Here is a 27816-nt window from a genome sequence, read left to right as displayed (position 1 = left end):
ACATCACAATACATGCAGGCAGCAGCTAGAGATGGTTATAGTCACAATATGGCTGCCAGTAGCTGGGCATCCTTTATATAGGGCTGTGACATCACAATACATGCAGGCAGCAGCTAGGGATGGCTATAATATATATAATACATAATTCCATTATTATATTGTGTACACATAGTGTTAGTGATAAATGGTCACATGACCCCATGTGTACACAATATAATAATGTAATTAAGTGTTATATATACAGAGAGAATAGTGTCTGGATGGTGTTAGCAGTAAGTAGTCACTTGCTGGCCCCCACAGTGAGTACAGAGCATGACGGTGCATTCTGCACCAGGCACACCACAAGGCTCAGCAAACCTTGCTTGCTCCAATATCACCACTGTGTACCTGCATATACCACTGTTACCCTGTGCCTGCTGTTTGCACAATGAACCCAGTTTTACCAGGTAAAGGACAAAGTGTCCGGCCTAAAATCTATTTCAGAATTCTGTTGGTGCCCATTGTTCTACTGCGATAGGACATATGAACAGCAATGATATGACCACCCCCTTCCTGTAATCGGCCTACCCTTGCCCGTCGCTGATCCCCCTTCCGGCACTGGGATGCCACCTACAACACTATAATCCAGGGGTTTCCAAACTTTTTCGAATCATGGCGCCCTAGAGTGTCAGCATTTTATCCAAAGCAGCCCTAGGCCACAAGCTAAGAAAATCAGCAAAAATTAAACATAGCAAATTGCGCTTCTATGTCACCCGTAGGGTCAGTTATGTGCTGGGTGACGGGGCTGCGCTTCTATGTCACCCGTAGGGTCAGTTATGTGCTGGGTGACGGGGCTGCGCTTCTATGTCACCCGTAGGGTCAGTTATGTGCTGGGTGACAGGGCTGCGCTTATGTCACCCGTAGTGTCAGTTATGTGCTGGGTGACGGGGCTGCGCTTCTATGTCACCCGTAGGGTCAGTTATGTGGTAGGTGATGGGGCTGCGCTTCTATGTCACCCTTAGGGTCAGTTATGTGCTGGGTGACGGGGCTGCGCTTTTATGTCATCCGTAGGGTCAGTTATGTGGTAGGTGATGGGGCTGCGCTTCTATGTCACCCGTAGGGTCAGTTATGTGCTGGGTGACGGGGCTGCGCTTCTATGTCACCCTTAGAGGGGTATTCAATATGAAACGTAAACTTTGCTGTCGAAGTTTACGTTTCATATCGGAGTTTTTACCTGCGTTAAAGTATCGGGCGTGCGCCCGCTTATCCCCGTATTCAATATGAAATTAACGAAAACGGGAGACTCCGAAGTTGGATTTGCGTAAAGTTACGAATTTTTCCTTAAAAAAATTGTAGAACCCCCCTAAAGTTATAAAAACATGGGGGATCACTATGGGTAACCCCGTTTTAGTCGGGGATTTAAATAGCCGCAGCAGGTGTTTTTTTCCGACATTGAAGAAGTGATGCAGAAGAGCACTTTTTTTTCGTTTTTTTAAGTGGTCCCAACAAATTTGGGGTACATGAAAATGGGTACTAACATATTTTGGTGTCCCTAAAGTAATTTTTTTAAAATTCTGCAATTGTGCACCTGCCGCTATAATTCTATTCTAGAATACACCTGCCGCTAATAATCTATTCTAGAAAACACCTGCCGCTAATAATCTATTCTATAATACACCTGCCGCTAATAATCTATTCTAGAAAACACCTGCCGCTAATAATCTATTCTATAATACACCTGCCGCTAATAATCTATTCTAGAAAACACCTGCCGCTAATAATCTATTCTATAATACACCTGCCGCTAATAATCTATTCTAGAAAACACCTGCCGCTAATAATCTATTCTATAATACACCTGCCGCTAATAGTCTATTCTATAATACACCTGCCACTAATAATCTATTCTATAATACACCTGCCGCTAATAATCTATTCTATAATACACCTGCCGCTAATAGCCTATTATAGAATACACCTGCCACTAATAATCTATTCTAGAAAACACCTGCCGCTAATAATCTATTCTATAATATACCTGCCGCTAATAGTCTATTCTAGAAAACACCTGCCGCTAATAATCTATTCTAGAAAACACCTGCCGCTAATAATCTATTCTAGAATACACCTGCCGCTAATAATCTATTCTAGAAAACACCTGCTGCTAATAATCTATTCTATAATACACCTGCCGCTAATAATCTATTCTAGAATACACCTGCCGCTAATAATCTATTCTATAATACACCTGCCGCTAATAATCTATTCTAGAAAACACCTGCTGCTAATAATCTATTCTATAATACACCTGCCGCTAATAGCCTATTCTAGAAAACACCTGCCGCTAATAGCCTATTCTATAATACACCTGCCGCTAATAATCTATTCTATAATACACCTGCCGCTAATAGCCTATTATAGAATACACCTGCCGCTAATAATCTATTCTAGAATACACCTGCCGCTAATAATCTATTCTATAATACACCTGCCGCTAATAATCTATTCTAGAATACACCTGCCGCTAATAATCTATTCTATAATACACCTGCCGCTAATAATCTATTCTAGAATACACCTGCCGCTAATAATCTATTCTATAATACACCTGCCGCTAATAATCTATTCTAGAAAACACCTGCCGCTAATAATCTATTCTATAATACACCTGCCGCTATTAGCCTATTATAGAATACACCTGCCGCTAATAATCTATTCTAGAAAACACCTACCGCTATTAGCCTATTATAGAATACACCTGCCGCTAATAATCTATTCTAGAAAACACCTGCCGCTAATAGCCTATTCTAGAATACACCTGCCGCTATTAGCCTATTATAGAATACACCTGCCGCTAATAATCTATTCTAGAAAACACCTGCCGCTATTACACCTGCCGCTAATAATCTATTCTAGAATACACCTGCCGATAATAGCCTATTATAGAATACACCTGCCGCTAATAATCTATTCTAGAAAACACCTGCCGCTAATAGCCTATTATAGAATACACCTGCCGCTAATAGCCTATTCTAGAATACACCTGCCGCTATTAGCCTATTATAGAATACACCTGCCGCTAATAATCTATTCTAGAATACACCTGCCGCTAATAATCTATTCTAGAATACACCTGCCGCTATAACTCTATTCTAGAATACACCTGCCGCTATAAATCTATTCTAGAATACACCTGCCGCTATAAATCTATTCTAGAATACACCTGCCGCTATAAATCTATTCTAGAATACACCTGCCGCTAATAATCTATTCTAGAATACACCTGCCGCTAATAATCTATTCTAGAATACACCTGCCGCTAATAATCTATTCTAGAATACACCTGCCGCTAATAATCTATTCTAGAATACACCTGCCGCTAATAATCTATTCTAGAAGACACCTGCCGCTATAACTCTATTCTAGAATACACCTGCCGCTATAAATCTATTCTAGAATACACCTGCCGCTATAACTCTATTCTAGAATACACCTGCCGCTATAAATCTATTCTAGAATACACCTGCCGCTATAAATCTATTCTAGAATACACCTGCCGCTAATATCCTATTCTATAATACACCTGCCGCTATAAATCTATTCTAGAATACACCTGCCGCTATAAATCTATTCTAGAATACACCTGCCGCTATAAATCTATTCTAGAAAACACCTGCCGCTATTAGCCTATTCTATAATACACCTGCCGCTAATAATCTATTCTAGAATACACCTGCCGCTAATAGCCTATTCTATAATACACCTGCCGCTAATAGCCTATTATAGAATACACCTGCCGCTATTAGCCTATTATAGAATACACCTGCCGCTAATAATCTATTCTAGAATACACCTGCCGCTAATAATCTATTCTAGAATACACCTGCCGCTATTAGCCTATTATAGAATACACCTGCCGCTAATAATCTATTCTAGAAAACACCTGCCGCTAATATACTATTCTAGAAAACACCTGCCGCTAATAACCTATTCTATAATACACCTGCCGCTAATAATCTATTCTAGAATACACCTGCCGCTAATAATCTATTCTATAATACACCTGCCGCTAATAGCCTATTCTATAATACACCTGCCACTAATAATCTATTCTATAATACACCTGCCACTAATAGCCTATTCTATAATACACCTGCCGCTAATAACCTATTCTATAATACACCTGCCGCTAATAGCCTATTCTATAATACACCTGCCGCTAATAATCTATTCTATAATACACCTGCCGCTAATAGCCTATTCTATAATACACCTGCCGCTAATAACCTATTCTATAATACACCTGCCGCTAATAGCCTATTCTATAATACACCTGCCGCTAATAACCTATTCTATAATACACCTGCCGCTAATAGCCTATTCTATAATACACCTGCCGCATACTTGCAGAATAGCCCTGAACCTATTTCCCTATTTTTAAACAATTTTTTTCCATTTTTTTTTTCACCCCAATTTTTAAATAAATTTTTTGGGGTGACCCTATTTTTTTTAAAACTTTTTTTGACACAGTTCTTTTTTAAATGTCATTCCCAGGGGTGCAGGCTATTTTTTTAAGCCTGCACCCCTAAACCCCAATTCTGCACTTTTTTTCGACACCTATTCAATGGTGAAAAGTTATCCCCGTTTTTTATCAAAGACTTTTTGAACCTGCGATAAGTCTTTGAAATTGAATACGGTGTAAAAGTAAAACCTGCGATAATGACGTCAAAAGTGCGTTATTAACGCAAAAACAATGTTTTCGCTCCCATATTGAAAACCCTTATTAGTGTCAGTTATGTGCTGGGTGACGGGGCTGCGCTTCTATGTCACCCATAGGGTCAGTTATGTGCTGGGTGACGGGGCTGCGCTTCTATGTCACCCGTAGGGTCAGAGGCGCAGCCCCGTCACCCAGCGCATAACTATGTCACCCGTAGGGTCAGTTATGTGCTGGGTGACGGGGCTGCGCTTCTATGTCACCCGTAGTGTCAGTTATGTGGTGGGTGACGGGGCTGCGCTTCTATGTCACCCTTAGAGGGGTATTCAATATGAAACGTAAACTTTGCTGTCGAATTTACGTTTCATATCGGAGTTTTTACCTGCGTTAAAGTATCGGGCGTGCGCCCGCTTATCCCCGTATTCAATATGAAATTAACGAAAACGGGAGACTCCGAAGATAGATTTGCGTAAAGTTACGAATTTTTCCTTAAAAAAATTGTAGAACCCCCCTAAAGTTATAAAAACATGGGGGATCACTATGGGTAACCCCGTTTTAGTCGGGGATTTAAATAGCCGCAGCAGGTGTTTTTTTCCGACATTGAAGAAGTGATGCAGAAGAGCACTTTTTTTTCGTTTTTTTAAGTGGTCCCAACAAATTTGGGGTACATGAAAATGGGTACTAACATATTTTGGTGTCCCTAAAGTAATTTTTTTTAAATTCTGCAATTGTGCACCTGCCGCTATAATTCTATTCTAGAATACACCTGCCACTAATAATCTATTCTAGAATACACCTGCCGCTAATAATCTATTCTATAATACACCTGCCGCTAATAATCTATTCTAGAAAACACCTGCCGCTAATAATCTATTCTAGAAAACACCTGCCGCTATAAATCTATTCTATAATACACCTGCCGCTAATAATCTATTCTATAATACACCTGCCGCTAATAGTCTATTCTATAATAAACCTGCCACTAATAATCTATTCTAGAAAACACCTGCCGCTAATAATCTATTCTATAATATACCTGCCGCTAATAGTCTATTCTAGAAAACACCTGCCGCTAATAATCTATTCTAGAAAACACCTGCCGCTAATAATCTATTCTAGAATACACCTGCCGCTAATAATCTATTCTAGAAAACACCTGCTGCTAATAATCTATTCTATAATACACCTGCCGCTAATAATCTATTCTAGAAAACACCTGCCGCTAATAGCCTATTCTATAATACACCTGCCGCTAATAATCTATTCTATAATACACCTGCCGCTAATAGCCTATTATAGAATACACCTGCCGCTAATAATCTATTCTAGAATACACCTGCCGCTAATAATCTATTCTATAATACACCTGCTGCTAATAATCTATTCTAGAAAACACCTGCCGCTAATAATCTATTCTAGAATACACCTGCCGCTAATAATCTATTCTAGAAAACACCTGCCGCTATAAATCTATTCTATAATACACCTGCCGCTAATAATCTATTCTATAATACACCTGCCGCTAATAGTCTATTCTATAATAAACCTGCCACTAATAATCTATTCTAGAAAACACCTGCCGCTAATAATCTATTCTATAATATACCTGCCGCTAATAGTCTATTCTAGAAAACACCTGCCGCTAATAATCTATTCTAGAAAACACCTGCCGCTAATAATCTATTCTAGAATACACCTGCCGCTAATAATCTATTCTAGAAAACACCTGCTGCTAATAATCTATTCTATAATACACCTGCCGCTAATAATCTATTCTAGAAAACACCTGCCGCTAATAGCCTATTCTATAATACACCTGCCGCTAATAATCTATTCTATAATACACCTGCCGCTAATAGCCTATTATAGAATACACCTGCCGCTAATAATCTATTCTAGAATACACCTGCCGCTAATAATCTATTCTATAATACACCTGCTGCTAATAATCTATTCTAGAAAACACCTGCCGCTAATAATCTATTCTAGAATACACCTACCGCTAATAATCTATTCTAGAATACACCTGCCGCTATTAGCCTATTATAGAATACACCTGCCGCTAATAATCTATTCTAGAAAACACCTGCCGCTATTAGCCTATTATAGAATACACCTGCCTCTAATAATCTATTCTAGAATACACCTGCCGCTAATAATCTATTCTAGAAAACACCTGCCGCTAATAATCTATTCTATAATACACCTGCCGCTAATAATCTATTCTATAATACACCTGCCGCTAATAATCTATTCTATAATACACCTGCCGCTAATAATTTATTCTAGAAAACACCTGCCGCTAATAATCTATTCTATAATACACCTGCCGCTAATAATCTATTCTAGAAAACACCTGCCGCTAATAATCTATTCTATAATACACCTGCCGCTATTAGCCTATTATAGAATACACCTGCCGCTAATAATCTATTCTAGAAAACACCTACCGCTATTAGCCTATTATAGAATACACCTGCCGCTAATAATCTATTCTAGAAAACACCTGCCGCTATTAGCCTATTATAGAATACACCTGCCGCTAATAATCTATTCTAGAAAACACCTGCCGCTAATAATCTATTCTAGAATACACCTGCCGCTATAAATCTATTCTAGAATACACCTGCCGCTATAAATCTATTCTAGAATACACCTGCCGCTATAAATCTATTCTAGAATACACCTGCCGCTATAAATCTATTCTAGAATACACCTGCCGCTAATAATCTATTCTATAATACACCTGCCGCTATTAGCCTATTATAGAATACACCTGCCGCTAATAATCTATTCTAGAAAACACCTGCCGCTATTAGCCTATTATAGAATACACCTGCCGCTAATAATCTATTCTAGAATACACCTGCCGCTATTAGCCTATTATAGAATACACCTGCCGCTAATAATCTATTCTAGAATACACCTGCCGCTAATAATCTATTCTAGAATACACCTGCCGCTAATAATCTATTCTAGAATACACCTGCCGCTAATAATCTATTCTAGAATACACCTGCCGCTAATAACCTATTCTATAATACACCTGCCGCTAATAGCCTATTCTAGAATACACCTGCCGCTAATAATCTATTCTAGAATACACCTGCCGCTAATAACCTATTCTATAATACACCTGCCGCTAATAGCCTATTCTATAATACACCTGCCGCTAATAATCTATTCTAGAATACACCTGCCGCTAATAGCCTATTCTAGAATACACCTGCCACTAATAACCTATTCTATAATACACCTGCCGCTAATAGCCTATTCTATAATACACCTGCCGCTAATAACCTATTCTATAATACACCTGCCGCTAATAGCCTATTCTATAATACACCTGCCGCTAATAATCTATTCTAGAATACACCTGCCGCTAATAACCTATTCTATAATACACCTGCCGCTAATAGCCTATTCTATAATACACCTGCCACTAATAATCTATTCTAGAATACACCTGCCGCTAATAACCTATTCTATAATACACCTGCCGCTAATAGCCTATTCTATAATACACCTGCCGCTAATAATCTATTCTATAATACACCTGCCGCTAATAATCTATTCTAGAATACACCTGCCGCTAATAGTCTATTCTTTAATACACCTGCCGCTAATAATCTATTCTAGAATACACCTGCCGCTAATAACCTATTCTAGAATACACCTGCCGCTAATAACCTATTCTATAATACACCTGCCGCTAATAGCCTATTCTATAATACACCTGCCACTAATAATCTATTCTAGAATACACCTGCCGCTAATAGCCTATTCTAGAATACACCTGCCACTAATAACCTATTCTATAATACACCTGCCGCTAATAGCCTATTCTATAATACACCTGCCGCTAATAACCTATTCTATAATACACCTGCCGCTAATAGCCTATTCTATAATACACCTGCCGCTAATAATCTATTCTAGAATACACCTGCCGCTAATAACCTATTCTATAATACACCTGCCGCTAATAGCCTATTCTATAATACACCTGCCACTAATAATCTATTCTAGAATACACCTGCCGCTAATAACCTATTCTATAATACACCTGCCGCTAATAGCCTATTCTATAATACACCTGCCGCTAATAATCTATTCTATAATACACCTGCCGCTAATAATCTATTCTAGAATACACCTGCCGCTAATATACTATTCTATAATACACCTGCCGCTAATAATCTATTCTATAATACACCTGCCGCTAATAATCTATTCTATAATACACCTGCCGCTAATAATCTATTCTATAATACACCTGCCGCTAATAACCTATTCTATAATACACCTGCCGCTAATAATCTATTCTATAATACACCTGCCGCTAATAATCTATTCTATAATACACCTGCCGCATACTTGCAGAATAGCCCTGAACCTATTTCCCTATTTTTAAACAATTTTTTTCCATTTTTTTTTTCACCCCAATTTTTAAATAAATTTTTTGGGGTGACCCTATTTTTTTTAAAACTTTTTTTCGACACCTATTCAATGGTGAAAAGTTATCCCCGTTTTTTATTAAAGACTTTTTGAACCTGCGATAAGTCTTTGAAATTGAATACGGTGTAAAAGTAAAACCTGCGATAATGACGTCAAAAGTGCGTTATTAACGCAAAAACAATGTTTTCGCTCCCATATTGAAAACCCTTATTAGTGTCAGTTATGTGCTGGGTGACGGGGCTGCGCTTCTATGTCACCCATAGGGTCAGTTATGTGCTGGGTGACGGGGCTGCTCTTCTATGTCACCCGTAGGGTCAGAGGCGCAGCCCCGTCACCCAGCGCATAACTATGTCACCCGTAGGGTCAGTTATGTGCTGGGTGACGGGGCTGCGCTTCTATGTCACCCGTAGTGTCAGTTATGTGGTGGGTGACGGGGCTGCGCCTCTATGTCACCCGTAGGGTCAGTTATGTGCTGGGTGACGGGGCTGCGTTTCTATGTCACCCGTAGGGTCAGTTATGCGCTGGGTGACAGGGCTGCGCTTCTTTCTGTCCACATATTGTGTGATTGGCCGCCATTAGCACTGGTTTTGCTTATCACACTGACTAAATATAATTTTATTTGGTACTGGACCATCAACCGAGGCACCCCTGCAAGTGCCCTGAGGCACCCCAGGGTGCCACTTGACACTGTTTGGGAACCACTGCTATAATCTATATATGGATTTATGTGTCGGCAATCTTGGTGCACAGTACAGAAATTTAAGCCATTATAATGTGATCCGTCTGTAAATGAGACGCAATATATCTTTTATTCTCTCAACAGAAAATCTTCTTTTTCTTCTTTTTCAATGTTACTGTACAGACTTTAAAACAAAGTTTGGGTAATATATTTGATGGTACAATGACATATTTACCAAAGGCTCCGTGTGTTTGTGTATCACAGAGCGACGCTCACCTACAGTAATTGGGATTATATCGCTGCCCTGATTCCTGTGTCACAAGATGCTCTGTAATTATAAACTCTTTCTTCTATTGATTTGCTGAATTTCAGACGGATATAAATGGACGCTTCCCTAATGGTGTAGGCAGCATTGTATGTGATCCCGCTAATTACCGCACTCATGGCAACAAAACAATTTTCTGTCATTTGCTAAATGAAAAGGCGACAAACAGCCCTTGTGTGCGGCAGCCGGGATCACATCGCTAATAATCTTCTCTCCTCAACTGGTGACGAGCGCCCGTTTATCTGCCAGCTGTCTGTCGCTTTGTCTCCTGAAGTGCCCGCTCTCCTGAGATGGGGGAAGCTCAGTAATCCCCTGTTATATACAGCGTGTGCTTCCAAACCTTCCAATACTGTGGGGGAGATGTACCAAGAGAGAGATAAAGTGGAGAAGTTACCCAGAGCACCCAGCCACCTTCTGTCATGGCATAGACGGTGCTGGGTGTATGACGGCAGCTGGCCGCTTGCTTTGGGCAACTTCTCCACGGCTTGGTCCATCTCCCCCTATAACTGGTAGGTGCAGGGGTGTAATTAGGATTTAAGGAGCGCAGGAAGCAGCTTAGGTAGAGTTGATTATCTTGCGCATTTGTGCTCAGTACGCGCTCTGGAACCCAGTGTACACATGTATGGGAGGCGCTGTACGTACTTCAGTCGCATTTCCACGTGACTAATGCAGACGCATCTTTTACACCATGAATAGGCTGATGCTAGCGCACACTATGGGCCCCATTTATGATCACACCTAGATACCAGCAGCATTAGTATCACTGTGATAAACACTACAATGCCCCCTGGTATTTATCAATACTCATCCCTCCGGTGAGTCCAGCAAAGTCCTCCCCTCAGCTGCTGCCAGCGACGGGCTTCTGTGTAATACGCATGCGCGATATTCAGTCTGCCGTGTGCCTGGCACTGTAACCCGGCGGAGACCCAGCTGTGCCTGGAAGGTTTCACTGACGCCAAAGAGGCAGAACTGAGTCCCCATTGCCGGCAATGGGAACTGCATCGCTATCGCTATCTAAAGACGGCGAGAGCGACTCAGTGACAAACAGCGCTAATCTTAGATTACTGCGGTTTGTTGAATACAGAATGGATGACATAACCACCTCATCGAGCGCTAAAAGGCTTATGCTTCGTTATTAATGGGGCCCTAATGATGGGGATGACGGGTATCAGAACAGGTGCATGGACAGGGTCAGTCAGTTAGCAGACATGGGCATAGCTTAATTCTGGCGCATTTATACGTGCGTCCTGCCAACTGGCCGGCCCCAATGCACGAGAAGTCCCGCAGGACCGCATTTGGCACGTATTTGGTATGAATGGCACATGCGCTGGCCTAATGCCATCCCTCAGATGGCGCTATGTGTGGGGGGAGTTCAGCTCTTTGTCACTTAGTAGGTGCCCCATAACGTATTGCCACCATTACTTACACAAACTGGAATCAGAGCTTTCCCCACGGTCAGCCTTTAATACATCTCACAGAAGCAGTACTGTAATAACCCAGCAGTACTGTAATAATCCAGCGGGACTGTAATAATCCAGCGGTACTGTAATAATCCAGCGGTACTGTAATAACCCAGCGGTACTGTAATAATCCAGCGGTACTGTAATAACCCAGCGGTACTGTAATAATCCAGCAGTACTGTAATAACCCAGCAGTATTGTAATAGCCCAGCAGTAATGTAATAACCCAGCAGTACTGTAATAGCCCAGCCGTACTATAATAATCCAGCGGTTCTGTAATAGCCCAGAGAAAACGCAGAAAATAGGCGTTAACACTGCTTGAAACATTTTCCCCTTAATAGGGGTGGTCAACAAGCGGCCCCCCCCAGATGTTGTAAACTACACATCCCAGCATGCCCTACCAGTTTTGCTATTTGGCCATGCTAAAAATGTTGCAATGCATGCTGGGATTTGTAGTTCTACAACAGCTGGAGGGGCCGCTTATTGCCCACCCCTGCCTTAGTACCACGCACGCAATGCAGGAGGAATGACAGCGGATTAGCGTCAGCTCCTATTTGAGGCCCTGACGTGAAGTGACCTTATGAACAGACATGTCCACTAGTAAATGGGTTCATGTATCAAATGGGGAACAAACCAACAAGCAAATGCATTGTGATCAGCAGGGAAATGATGATAAGTAATTGGTAGGATGCAGGGTGACAGAGACAATGCACTAATGTGGGATCACCACTCCCATGTGTGTTTCAGGGACCCCCAGGATGCTAGCATGGGATCATATGGTGCTACCAGCCAGTGCGGTGCAGCCGGTCCCTAGCTCAGGACACCACCCCTGCTGATAGCCAGGAGTGCGGTGCAGCCGGTCCCTAGCTCAGGACACTACACCTGCTGATAGCCAGGAGTGCGGTGCAGCCGGTCCCTAGCTCAGGACACCACCCCTGCTGATAGCCAGGAGTGCGGTGCGGCCGGTCCCTAGCTCAGGACACTACACCTGCTGATAGCCGGAGGAGTGTGGTGCAGCCGGTCCCTAGCTCAGGACACTACACCTGCTGATAGCCGGAGGAGTGCGGTGCAGCCGGTCCCTAGCTCAGAACACTACACCTGCTGATAGCCAGGAGTGCGGTGCAGCCGGTCCCTAGCTCAGGACACTACACCTGCTAATAGCCGGAGGAGTGCGGTGCAGCCGGTCCCTAGCTCAGGACACTACACCTGCTGATAGCCGGAGGAGTGCGGTGCAGCCGGTCCCTAGCTCAGGACACTACACCTGCTAATAGCCGGAGGAGTGCGGTGCAGCCGGTCCCTAGCTCAGGACACTACACCTGCTAATAGCCGGAGGAGTGCGGTGCAGCCGGTCCCTAGCTCAGGACACTACACCTGCTGATAGCCGGAGGAGTGCGGTGCAGCCGGTCCCTAGCTCAGGACACTACACCTGCTAATAGCTGGAGGAGTGCGGTGCAGCCGGTCCCTAGCTCAGGACACTACACCTGCTGATAGCCGGAGGAGTGCGGTGCAGCCGGTCCCTAGCTCAGGACACTACACCTGCTGATAGCCGGAGGAGTGCGGTGCAGCCGGTCCCTAGCTCAGGACACTACACCTGCTGATAGCCGGAGGAGTGCGGTGCAGCCGGTCCCTAGCTCAGGACACTACACCTGCTGATAGCCGGAGGAGTGCGGTGCAGCCGGTCCCTAGCTCAGGACACTACACCTGCTGATAGCCGGAGGAGTGCGGTGCAGCCGGTCCCTAGCTCAGGACACTACACCTGCTAATAGCCGAAGGAGTGCGGTGCAGCCGGTCCCTAGCTCAGGACACTACACCTGCTAATAGCCGGAGGAGTGCGGTGCAGCCGGTCCCTAGCTCAGGACACTACACCTGCTGATAGCCGGAGGAGTGCGGTGCAGCCGGTCCCTAGCTCAGGACACTACACCTGCTAATAGCCGGAGGAGTGCGGTGCAGCCGGTCCCTAGCTCAGGACACTACACCTGCTGATAGCCGGAGGAGTGCGGTGCAGCTGGTCCCTAGCTCAGGACACTACACCTGCTGAAAGCGGGAGGAGTGCGGTGCAGCCGGTCCCTAGCTCAGGACACTACACCTGCTGATAGCCGGAGGAGCGGGAAGCAGCAGATTGTCACCCTGAGGCTCAGTGTGGGTTACGGATACTCAGCACAGCTGGGGAATGGCTATAAAAGCCGCTCACTCAGACAGGACACAGGATGAGGGATAATTTACTTATAACTCTTCTCCGCAATGTGTCACAGCCACTTACAAGCACACCATTTAAATGATGGCCTTCAATTTACAATTAAAAACAAATAAATGCTATAATTACTTAAAGCATAGCCCTTCAGTGTAAGCAGCCATTTTGTGAGCCTTGTATTGGAGATGGTGGCCTATTAATTGCCTTTGTGTCTTATGCCTCTAAATTCACTAGCTGCATTCTCATGGAGATTGGTTCAGCCCACAAAATGTCTGCCTCTGCTGTATGCAAGCGTCAGTCCAACCCACAAAATGTCTGCCTCTGCTGTATGCAAGCGTCAGTCCAACCCACAAAATGTCTGCCTCTGCTGTATGCGTCAGTCCAACCCACAAAATGTCTGCCTCTGCTGTATGCAAGCGTCAGTCCAACCCACAAAATGTCTGCCTCTACTGTATGTAAGCGTCAGTCCAACCCACAAAATGCCTGCCTCTGCTGTATGCAAGCGTCAGTCCAACCCACAAAATGTCTGCCTCTGCTGTATGTAAGCGTCAGTCCAACCCACAAAATGTCTGCCATTAGGCAGCTGCCTAGGGTGCCGGTTCCTGTGGGGGCGCTGCTGGGTTTACCAACAACATAAATGAAGGATGTCTCTGAAACATGCCCCAACCTCCGATAGCACAGAGCTACACTGTGACCCAGCTTCCCGATCCAGGGCATTCTGAATACTAAATAAATAATCACTAATAATCGGAAACTATTTCTCTTTTTAAATACTAAGATTATAGGTATCTACAAGTACTGTGTTATATACTGTATGTATTATAATTTGTCTTCTCTCAATTGCTTAATATACAGTATATATGACATCAGACCCTGACACTATTAGGTCATATTTTTTCTGGGACATTAGACTATAGCTAAATGAATTTAGCACAATATTGTGTTTTGTGTATTGTATGATGATTTGTTTATGGTCTAGATACCAATTATTCTGCAGTAGGTGTTTATTGTGGCTCTAGGCTGAATAAGGTTGCGCTCAGCTGAGCATTAAGAGTAGTCACTGAAGGGTTAACCAGATTACTGGATGAACCAATCATTTCTGCTTTGGTGCTATTTATACTGTTCTATAGATGGAGGTGAGGAACCCAGCTTGAAAAAGGCTACGGTTGGTAGGCGAAACGCGTTGCTGCTCCCTCACACGCTAACCGGAGATCCACCCTGGGTTCAGTACTTTGCACGGACCACCACCCGGCTAACTGACAAACTGATGCTACCTAACGTACCTCAGCTTTAATCTGAGGCAGCAAGGCGCCTCTGGAAACGAGAACTGGCCGCGACCTGTGCCAGCACACATGGTCACTATTACCGGCTCCCTCCCCGTTGTACCAGCTTACTGCCTTCACTAGAGGGCCTGATTCAGAGCCAGACGCTATTTGCGCTCGCTCATTCAGAAAAAGGGGCCGGATATTTAAATTAAGCGCTCGCTCTTTGCGGTCTGTTTACACCTCTATGTCTGAACGAGCGAACGAAACATGCGCTCGCTATTTTTTTTAAAACGCCCCCTGGCCGCTCGCATCCTACGTTATCTCCGCTATTTATTAGACTAATCGAGTACATCGAAAGGCATATGAACTGCTCGCAGTGCTTGTGGTAGCATTTTCCTGCCGCAATCATGCGAGCAGTTCAAGCTAAAAGACAACCAAGTGACGTGGTTGATGACGCTGCTTTGTTAATTATGCACACCCTTAAAACGCCTGTTTTGACCGTTTGGCACGCCTGCGTTCGGATCTCCACTCCCCATTTTCAAGCACCTTCCCCTGTTACCACCCACAAACGCCTCATTCTGTCACTCAAATTAGCAGGCATTCGCTATTTTGCGAGCACACAATTTCCGACCGCAATGACTGGTTCGCGCATGCGTATTACAACCCATACGCAGTTGTGCGAACATTGCTCTGAGCGAACGAGCGGCTGCTTACAAGTGGCTCTGAATCGGGCCCAGTGTCTGGTGTTGTACTGATCCACTGTGTCTCCACAGATTTCCGGTATCATCGGTGAGAAGATCGGAACATGCGTCTGCAAACTATGGACTATAGAAAGTTAAAACATTAAAATGTACTCTGTAATGTTACCAGCTTAGATTAGCATGCAGCGGGAAAAAGGACACAAAGGGCTGTTGGAGGCTGTTTATGTCTATTTGAATCGGCCTATGAACTATCCGGTAACAAAAGCACCTTTAAGAAGAACCAATGGAATCATGTCAAACTTGTCTATTGTATTGCCTATCCCTGTAAGTGTATATATGTGCGTTCTCTGACCCCAGTCGAGAGTCTTCTTGCTGTGCTGTTGACGGAGGTTTCTAATGCTGATGCCGGTATCTGGGCCCAGAGCGCGTGCGTATATAACAACTGTACCTTGGGTCTGTATGATTTATTTGCGCTAATTGTATTTAGATCACAGTGTGTAACCATCTGTTTTTATATTGAATAATATCTTTTTGTGCTTTGGAACCACATTCAAAGTCTGAAAGTATTTATTTCTTGTGCGACTCATTACACTGAATAGCGACAATTTTAGAAGGTATAGGCAGGAATCGATTGTTAGAAGGTATAGATAGGTAGGAAACGATAAATTCTATTCAATGCGCTATTGAATAGCGACGGGAGGAACTCCCGAAGCTATTCAATACACTGTGCTGTCTGGGCGCACTAAGGATTTCTTCTCGCACCTCCCTGGGGATGCGAAGAGAAATCCGACCAAAGTGCCGGGTGCGCGGCTGTTTCTCTACATAGCGTGGCGCTGACAGCCGCGCGCACAGCACTTTAGTCAGAGAATGCCGGTTACCGCACCTTAACACCCTTGTTAAGGTGCGATGACCGCGATAACCGGCATTCTCCAACCACACAGCGCACTGAATTGAATCGCCCCCAATATTGGTTACAGTAACTCTGGATACTTTTTAGGATTCTAATGACTTTCTATTTATGTTTTCTTTTTTATTTTGTGTATTTTTATAAGAGTCTGATCAACTCTATTATGTGCTGAGTGAACTCTCACAGATTCTATCCTTTATGCTAAATACAGTTTATTGTGATTTGTATGCGGTTATATAGCTCTATATTGAATAAATGATATATATTATGCCTACACTTGCTGTGTGCTGTACTGGTGCCCCAGTATAAATATTATGGTGCAGCATTGTATTATTGTATTGTTCTAATGTTTGTATGTGAGGTGGACAATGACCCCTTCTTTATACCGCTGCATAAATATTCCATCCCCTGCTCACCTAGTGCTGGGTACGTTTTCTCTTCTATTACTAATAACACTTCTACCTTATACCCTGTGTAGATGGGAAAGTCATTAGGTGACTACATTTTACATTTGGGTCCTGTTTGTTTTGCATCTCTAGTAAGAAGGGAGCAGTAGCCAGTTATACACAGTTAGACCCAGTTATACACAGTTAGACACACAGGATTACACAGTTATACACATTTACACACACAGTTACACACACAGTTATACACAGTTACACAGTTATACACAGAGTTACACACATTTACACACAGTTATACACAGAGTTACACCCAGTTATATACACATTTACACACACAGTTATACACAGTTACCACACATTTACACACAGTTATACACAGTTACCACACATTTATACACAGTTACACACACAGTTACACACACAGTTATATACAGTTACAGTTATACACAGAGTTACACACATTTACACACACAGTTATATACAGTTACACAGTTATACACAGAGTTACACACATTTACACACACAGTTATATACAGTTACACAGTTATACACAGAGTTACACACATTTACACACACAGTTATATACAGTTACACAGTTATACACAGAGTTACACACACACACAGTTATATACAGTTACACAGTTATACACAGAGTTACACACATTTACACACACAGTTATATACAGTTACACAGTTATACACAGAGTTACACACATTTACACACACAGTTATATACAGTTACACAGTTATACACAGAGTTACACACATTTACACACACAGTTATATACAGTTACACAGTTATACACAGAGTTACACACACACACAGTTATATACAGTTACACAGTTATACACAGAGTTACACACATTTACACACACAGTTATACACAGAGTTACACCCAGTTATACACACAGTTACACACATATACACACCCAGTTATACACAGAGTTACACCCAGTTATACACACAGTTACACACATATACACACCCAGTTATACACATTTACACACACAGTTATACACATTTACACACACAGTTATACACATTTACACACAGTTATACAGTTACACACATTTACACACAGTTATACAGTTACCACACATTTATACACAGTTATACACACACAGTTATACAGTTACCACACATTTATACACAGTTATACACACACAGTTATACAGTTACACACACTTACACAATAAATATTTATAAAATTATTCATGTTAACTTTAATATCTAGGAGGTCAGACTAGGAGCAAGTGGCAGATCTATACATGTGTTTGGTCCATATGTGCTGATAATTAAACCAACCTACTGTAAACTGCTGACACTTTGGGCTCAATTCATTGTATAGCGCCGGGAAGGAGCTCACGGAGCTATTTAATTCAGTGTTCTGCTAAGTCCGACTAAGGGCTTCTTCTCACACCCCTCCTGGGGCGCGAGCAGAAATCCAACAAAACTACAGGCGCAATGCTGTTTTCTGCCCTTAGCGCCGCGGAAATAGCACTGCACCGGGCTGCTAAGTTAGAGAATGACGGTTTGCACGACTAAACACCATGTTTAATGTGCGAAAAAGGGCATTCTCAGACATAAGAGCGCGCCGCATTGAATAGCTTCGGGAGCTCCTTTCCGGCGATATTCAATTCGCGTTGAATCGTACCCATCGTAATTTGTCCATTATAACGATTCCTCCACAAATCCGGGAAGAAGAACCGTTTTCTCCATTGATATTCTCATGGTGATGTCGAGATCTGTCCTCACAGGGACCGGCAGCATCAGTGTTGGGACTTTGCTGGGGCTCAGCCTTTTCTTCTCACAAGTTTTCGGGGATAGATCCTGAGGTCTGGTTCCGCCATCTTGTATAGAGATTTCCTCCTGGATCCGAGGTGTGTTAACCCGGCTCGATTCTGGCGTTATATTGCTGGATAAAGACTGTAGGACAACGGAGACAAAGCACAATTGTGTTGTATTCATTTTAAAATGATGGATTATGATGGATAATGCTCAGTTATCGCTGCACCTCCCATCTAACCTGGAAACAGTATGACGGATATATGCGTGTAACATGGACACCTGCCGCGTAGGAATGACGGATATGTGTGTGTAACATGGACACATAGCGCGTAGGAATGACGGATAGATGCGTGTAACATGGACACCTGCCGCGTAGGAATGACGGATAGATGTGTATAACATGGACACGTGCCGTGTAGGAATGACGGATAGATGTCTGTAACATGGACACCTGCAGCGTAGGAATGACGGATATATGCGTGTAACATGGACACCTGCCGCGTAGGAATGACGGATATATGCGTGTAACATGGACACCTGCCGCGTAGGAATGACAGATATATGCGTGTAACATGGACAACTGCCGCGTAGGAATGACGGATAGTTGTGTGTAACATGGACACCTGGCGCGTAGGAATGAGGGATATATGTGTGTAACATGGACACCTGCAGCGTAGGAATGACGGATATATGCGTGTAACATGGACACCTGCAGCGTAGGAATGACGGATATATGCGTGTAACATGGACACCTGCCGCATAGGAATGACGGATATATGTGTGTAACATGGACACCTGCCGCGTAGGAATGACGGATAGATGTGTGTAACATGGACACCTGCCGCGTAGGAATGACGGATAGATGTGTGTAACATGGACACCTGCCGCGTAGGAATGACGTATATATGTATGTAACATGGACACCTGCCGCGTAGGAATGACGGATAGATGTGTGTAACATGGACACCTGCCGTGTAGGAATGACGTATATATGTATGTAACATGGACACCTGCCGCGTAGGAATGACGGATATATGCGTGTAACATGGACACCTGCCGCGTAGGAATGACGGATAGAGGTGTGTAACATGGACACCTGCCGTGTAGGAATGACGGATATATGTGTGTAACATGGACACCTGCCGCGTAGGAATGACGGATATATGTGTGTAACACGGACACCTGCCGCGTAGGAATGACTGATAGATGTGTGTAACATGGACACCTGGCGCGTAGGAATGACGGATATATGTGTGTAACAAGGACACCTGCCGCGTAGGAATGACGGATAGATGTGTGTGACATGGACACCTGCCGTGTAGGAATGACGAATAGATGTGATTTGATCCAGTCTCGGAGAATTGCCCACCTGCTGTCCAGACCCCATGCTGCTCTCCAGCTTTTTTCTCCGGGACATGCTGGGGTTCCAGTGGCAGACCAAGCTGTCATTCTGTACACTGTAGTTTCTGTTTCCCAGGAGCCAATATGTCTTCATCTTCCCTTTACCCTGAAAGTGAGCAGAGCCAACGTCCGCTAAATAAGGCGCTGAGTGTGCGCAATGTATAAATGCTGTAACAGGTTAGGAATGAGTCAAACAGCAGCGATCCTAAAATAGGTATAATACAATGACCCCCATAACTAGGGCTGCGATCTGATTCATGTGACATTAGACGGGCTGCACCTGAGGTCAGCTGCTAGGTTTTCTTCTATATACAGTATATAATATGTGAGGTTTTATACTGAGGTCAGCAGTGTGTAATTGCCACTTGGTGACACCCCTATGAGTGACACGGGGACTGTGAGTATTATTTTCAGGACACAAAATGGTTCCGTCTTTCTCTACAGAGCTCTGATGCTTAGAATCCGGCACTGGTTACCTGTGAGTTCTGCAGGTGCTACGAGACGACAGCTGACGGCGCACTGTATGGTTATGCGTAGCTCCTCCCCCTCCTGTAAGTCACTCCCACGTGGACAGCAGAGGTCCTTGTTAATGGCATGCGTCCCAGGAGAAGGACCCCACAAGCAGAATACCCCTTAGCAGTGCCAGTTGCAGGACAGGAAGGATATCTGGCAATCTGGCATACATGGGGTGGGTTTTAGTATTTCACTGCTGGTACGTGGAATGGGATTGGGGAAAAACACATCATCATATAAAGCCAAGACCTCACTCAAAGTCGAGAACCGGTAGCAATCTAAAATGGCGCTGGCAAATACCATGAGCGGTACAATAGTATTCAAAGTGGAGCCAAACAAAATCTCCCCATTATAGGGTTAGGCCTTATAGGGTTGAGATGACAACATAGGACGCTCATCTGGTCTGACGGGCTTCTCGCTCTGTAACATGGTCTGAAGCGCACTAGAGGTCGCTGCCAGACTCTGTACTGAGTTAGGGAAGACGTCCACCCATGGTGGAGGGCCCTGTACTAATCCCACTGTGGGCATGACCGCATGCTGTGGTACAGGAGGGGTCTGCACAATCAGTGGTAGTCCCTGTGAGTGAGGGATGGACTGCTGTGGTGCCCCCATAGGAGGAACAACAGTCGGGACCAACAGGGGGGGTCCACGATGGAGGCCATCATCTGAGAAAAAACACCCAAGGGGGCTCCTGTACTGATGTCGGGGGGTTTGGGGCACCTGGCGAGCTATGGCATCTCATTCATAACCCATCCCAAACCCACCTCCTCCTCACTCAAAGCCGCAGTACATAGTCTGCAAGTTTGCAACATAATTATAAGCGTGTGTCCATTACTCTTGTCAGACATGTCTGCGGGGTAAATGATGCACAATTGCGCACTGTGTACAAAGTGACCACTAGTATGTATATGTATATGTGTATATATATATATATATATATATATATACACACACACACATACTAATGGAGCAATATACTGGTCCTGTCATGCTTTTGGAAGCTGCAGGAACCCGTTATATATATATATATATATATAGTCAGGTATGAACCCCCCTAACAACACCTGTATTAGGGCAGAATGAGAGAAGGGTATACTCATAGGATGACAGAGAGAGAAAAGGATACAGATAAATAGCGCTAGCACAAGTCACATACAATGCAGGAAAGACGCTACAAAGCATTATACGCAACTACACAGACGCAGTATCTGGTAGGAAATAGCGCTACAAACGCTGACCCTGGGGAGAGGTATGCAGGGGAACCGGACCACGCTGTCCTGGCAGAACTGCAACTGCACCAGAGAAAATGGCCGCCGGAGAGCTCAGAGGGGGCGTGTCCAAAGGAAGAGAGCAACTCAGGGAAGCTAGACGCAGTGGAAAGGCGCGCTGAGCTAAGGGGAGGAGCCGCTTGAACAGGGAAGCAGTCTCCCCTGGCCGGTTATTAACCCCTGGGACGCTGGTTTCCCGCACCAATAAGTCCCTGGTGGTCTAGTGGAGCGCAGGGTATGGGGGGGCCTGCGTCCACACCCAGCAAATCCGGTCTGTCCCCTGAGACCGGAGGTATGACTACTAATACGTGGGTCACCTTACCTGTCCCTGTGTGTCCGGCCGCAGTCTGGGTTATCCCACGGGGCCCGGCTAGCATAGACCTCGGGATCACGCCAAGATCCCCATATCAGTACTGGAGTCAAGGCGCCGGCGGGGTGACGGAGCGGCAGCGCAGACGTCTTATGGACAGTCTGCTGATGCACGCTCTGAAGATAGTTTTTTCTTCTATCAAATCATAAAATAAAAATAGCTTTGGGGCTGCTAAGGAGCCCCCCCTGCGTGCGTTAACAGTGACCCGACTTCGGCCGGGCACCAACTGAAACGGAGGTGCCTCTGGCTCGGGGGCGGGGTATAGGGATGATGGACCCAGTGCATCCTGGGAGCTAAAGCTTTAACTGCGTGTTGCCCGGATTGGTTCCCATCACCTACACCCCAAGGTCTCCCTCTGGAGCCTATGGACCCTGAAGAAGAAACAAGGGTTAGACTTCGGTCCAGCACATGCGGACTGTCCACACAGATGTCTGCTCAGTATAACCATCCTCCCTCCTGGAATTCTGCAGAACATGAGCGGTATCATGTAGTGGGAATTGTGATGTCACTGGCCAGGATTTCTATATTCTCTCCGTGTTTGTCCGTGTCTGAGACCTGTTTCTACCACGTGAACCACTGAAGGTAGAAGCTATAGAGGAACCACCACTGCTACCTGCAGCCACTATTCTCTCACACAGCGCAGAACCTGCAGATCCGGGCACCACATAGTTACTTACATTCATTACACCAGCACACTGAGAGACACAGTATAATTACTTACATTCATTACACCAGCACACTGAGAGACACAGTATAATTACTTACATTCATTACACCAGCACACTGAGAGACACAGTATAATTACTTACATTCATTACACCAGCACACAGAGAGACACAGTATAATTACTTACATTCATTACACCAGCACACTGAGAGACACAGTATAATTACTTACATTCATTACACCAGAACACTGAGAGACACAGTATAATTACTTACATTCATTACACCAGCACACTGAGACACAGTATAATTACTTACATTCATTACACCAGCACACTGAGAGACATACTATAATAATTTACATTCATTACACCAGCACACTGAGAGACATACTATAATTACTTACATTCATTACACCAGCACACTGAGAGACACAGTATAATGACTTACATTCATTACACAAACACACTGAGAGACACAGTATAATGACTTACATTCATTACACCAGCACACTGAGACACAGTATAATTACTTACATTCATTACACCAGCACACTGAGAGACACAGTATAATGACTTACATTCATTACACCAGCACACTGACACACAGTATAATTACTTACATTCATTACACCAGCACACTGACACACAGTATAATTACTTACATTCATTACACCAGCATACTGAGAGACACAGTATAATGACTTACATTCATTACACCAGCACACTGAGACACAGTATAATTACTTACATTCATTACACCAGCACACTGAGACACAGTATAATTACTTACATTCATTACACCAGCACACTGAGAGACATACTATAATAACTTACATTCATTACACCAGCACACTGAGAGACATACTATAATTACTTACATTCATTACACCAGCACACTGAGAGACATACTATAATTACTTACATTCATTACACCAGCACACTGAGAGACATACTATAATTACTTACATTCATTACACCAGCACACTGAGAGACACAGTATAATGACTTACATTCATTACACAAACACACTGAGAGACACAGTATAATGACTTACATTCATTACACCAGCACACTGACACACAGTATAATTACTTACATTCATTACACCAGCACACTGAGAGACACAGTATAATGACTTACATTCATTACACCAGCACACTGAGAGACACTTACATTCATTACACCAGCACACTGAGACACAGTATAATCACTTACATTCATTACACCAGCACACTGAGACACAGTATAATTACTTACATTCATTACACCAGCACACTGAGACACAGTATAATGACTTACATTCATTACACCAGCACACTGAGAGACACAGTATAATGACTTACATTCATTACACCAGCACACTGAGAGACACAGTATAATGACTTACATTCATTACACCAGCACACTGAGACACAGTATAATTACTTACATTCATTACACCAGCACACTGACACAGTATAATGAATTACATTCATTACACCAGCACACTGAGAGACACAGTATAATGACTTACATTCATTACACCAGCACACTGACACACAGTATAATTATTACTTACATTCATTACACCAGCACACTGACACACAGTATAATTATTACTTACATTCATTACACCAGCACACTGACACACAGTATAATTATTACTTACATTCATTACACCAGCACACTGACACACAGTATAATTATTACTTACATTCATTACACCAGTACACTGAGAGTCACAGTATAATTACTTACATTCATTACACCAGCACACTGAGAGACACAGTATAATGACTTACATTCATTACACCAGCACACTGAGAGACACAGTATAATGACTTACATTCATTACACCAGCACACTGAGAGACACAGTATAATGACTTACATTCATTACACCAGCACACTGAGAGACACAGTATAATTACTTACATTCATTACACCAGCACACTGAGAGACACAGTATAATTACTTACATTCATTACACCAGCACACTGAGAGACACAGTATAATTACTTACATTCATTACACCAGCACACTGAGAGACACAGTATAATGACTTACATTCATTACACCAGCACACTGAGATACACAGTATAATGACTTACATTCATTACACCAGCACACTGAGAGACACAGTATAATTACTTACATTCATTACACCAGCACACTGAGAGACACAGTATAATGACTTACATTCATTACACCAGCACACTGACACACAGTATAATTACTTACATTCATTACACCAGCACACTGAGACACAGTATAATTACTTACATTCATTACACCAGCACACTGAGACACAGTATAATTACTTACATTCATTACACCAGCACACTGAGAGACACAGTATAATTACTTACAATCATTACACCAGCACACTGAGAGACATATAGTATAATTACTTACATTCATTACACCAGCACACTGACACAGTATAATGACTTACATTCATTACACCAGCACACTGAGACACAGTATAATTACTTACATTCATTACACCAGCACACTGAGAGACACAGTATAATGACTTACATTCATTACACCAGCACACTGACACACAGTATAATTACTTACATTCATTACACCAGCACACTGACACACAGTATAATTACTTACATTCATTACACCAGCACACTGAGAGACACAGTATAATGACTTACATTCGTTACACCAGCACACTGAGACACAGTATAATTACTTACATTCATTACACCAGCACACTGAGAGACATACTATAATGACTTACATTCATTACACCAGCACACTGAGAGACACAGTATAATGACTTACATTCATTACACCAGCACACTGAGAGACAGTATAATTACTTACATTCATTACACCAGCACACTGAGAGACATACTATAATGACTTACATTCATTACACCAGCACACTGAGAGACACAGTATAATGACTTACATTCATTACACCAGCACACTGAGAGACACAGTATAATGACTTACATTCATTACACCAGCACAATGAGAGACACAGTATAATTACTTACATTCATTACACAAGCACACTGAGAGACACAGTATAATGACTTACATTCATTACACCAGCACACTGAGAGACACCACAGTATAATGACTTACATTCATTACACCAGCACACTGAGAGACACAGTATAATTACTTACATTCATTACACCAGCACACTGAGAGACACAGTATAATGACTTACATTCATTCCACCAGCACACTGACACACAGTATAATGACTTACATTCATTACACCAGCACACTGACACACAGTATAATTACTTACATTCATTACACCAGCACACTGAGACACAGTATAATTACTTACATTCATTACACCAGCACACTGAGAGACACAGTATAATTACTTACATTCATTACACCAGCACACTGAGAGACACATAGTATAATTACTTACATTCATTACACCAGCACACTGAAACAGTATAATTACTTACATTCATTACACCAGCACACTGAGACACAGTATAATTACTTACATTCATTACACCAGCACACTGAGAGACACAGTATAATGACTTAGATTCATTACACCAGCACACTGAGACACAGTATAATTACTTACATTCATTACACCAGCACACTGAGAGACATACTATAATGACTTACATTCATTACACCAGCACACTGAGAGACACAGTATAATGACTTACATTCATTACACCAGCACACTGAGAGACACAGTATAATGACTTACATTCATTACACCAGCACACTGACACAGTATAATTACTTACATTCATTACACCAGCACACTGACACACAGTATAATTACTTACATTCATTACACCAGCACACTGAGACACAGTATAATTACTTACATTCATTAAACCAGCACACTGAGAGACACAGTATAGTTACTTACATTCATTATACCAGCACACTGAGACACAGTATAATTACTTACATTCATTACATCAGCACACTGAGACACAGTATAATTACTTACATCCATTACACCAGCACACTGACACACAGTATAATGACTTACATTCATTACACCAGCACATTGACACACAGTATAATTACTTACATTCATTACACCAGCACACTGAGACACAGTATAATTACTTACATTCATTACACCAGCACACTGAGACACAGTATAATTACTTACATTCATTACACCAGCACACTGACACACAGTATAATTACTTACATTCATTACACCAGCACACTGAGACACAGTATAATTACTGTCATTCATTACACCAGCACACTGAGAGACACAGTATAATTACTTACATTCATTACATCAGCACACTGAGACACAGTATAATTACTTACATCCATTACACCAGCACACTGACACACAGTATAATGACTTACATTCATTACACCAGCACACTGAGAGACACAGTATAATTACTTACATTCATTACATCAGCACACTGAGACACAGTATAATTACTTACATCCATTACACCAGCACACTGACACACTGACACACAGTATAATGACTTACATTCATTACACCAGCACACAGAGAGACACAGTATAATTACTTACATTCATTACACCAGCACACAAAGACACAGTATAATTACTTACATTCATTACACCAGCACACTGAGAGACACAGTATAGTTACTTACATTCATTACACCAGCACACTGAGAGACACAGTATAATGACTTACATTCATTACATCAGCACAATGAGACACAGTATAATTACTTACATCCATTACACCAGCACACTGACACACAGTATAATGACTTACATTCATTAC

The 27816-nt window shown here is 42.9% G+C and overlaps 1 protein-coding gene across 1 annotated transcript in view; it reads right to left on the bottom strand.

Moving 5' to 3' along the window:
• Window positions 1–18306: 18306 nt before the first annotated feature.
• LOC148477748 (uncharacterized) overlaps window positions 18307–27816 on the bottom strand; it is a gene marked incomplete at its 5' end in the record, with an annotated part of 130673 nt that continues 121163 nt past the window's right edge. The window contains 2 exons of the mRNA XM_088456252.1: window positions 18307–19010; window positions 20242–20379. Of these exons, the coding sequence (XP_088312378.1) occupies window positions 18756–19010; window positions 20242–20379 (393 nt within the window). The remainder of the gene's footprint in view (window positions 19011–20241; window positions 20380–27816) is intronic.

The sequence above is a fragment of the Taudactylus pleione genome, unplaced genomic scaffold (genome assembly GCF_031769625.1).
Source record: "Taudactylus pleione unplaced genomic scaffold, aTauple2 ptg000693l, whole genome shotgun sequence".
Taxonomy (NCBI): Eukaryota; Metazoa; Chordata; class Amphibia; order Anura; family Myobatrachidae; genus Taudactylus; species Taudactylus pleione.
This window is presented reverse-complemented; position numbering and strand designations above follow the sequence as displayed.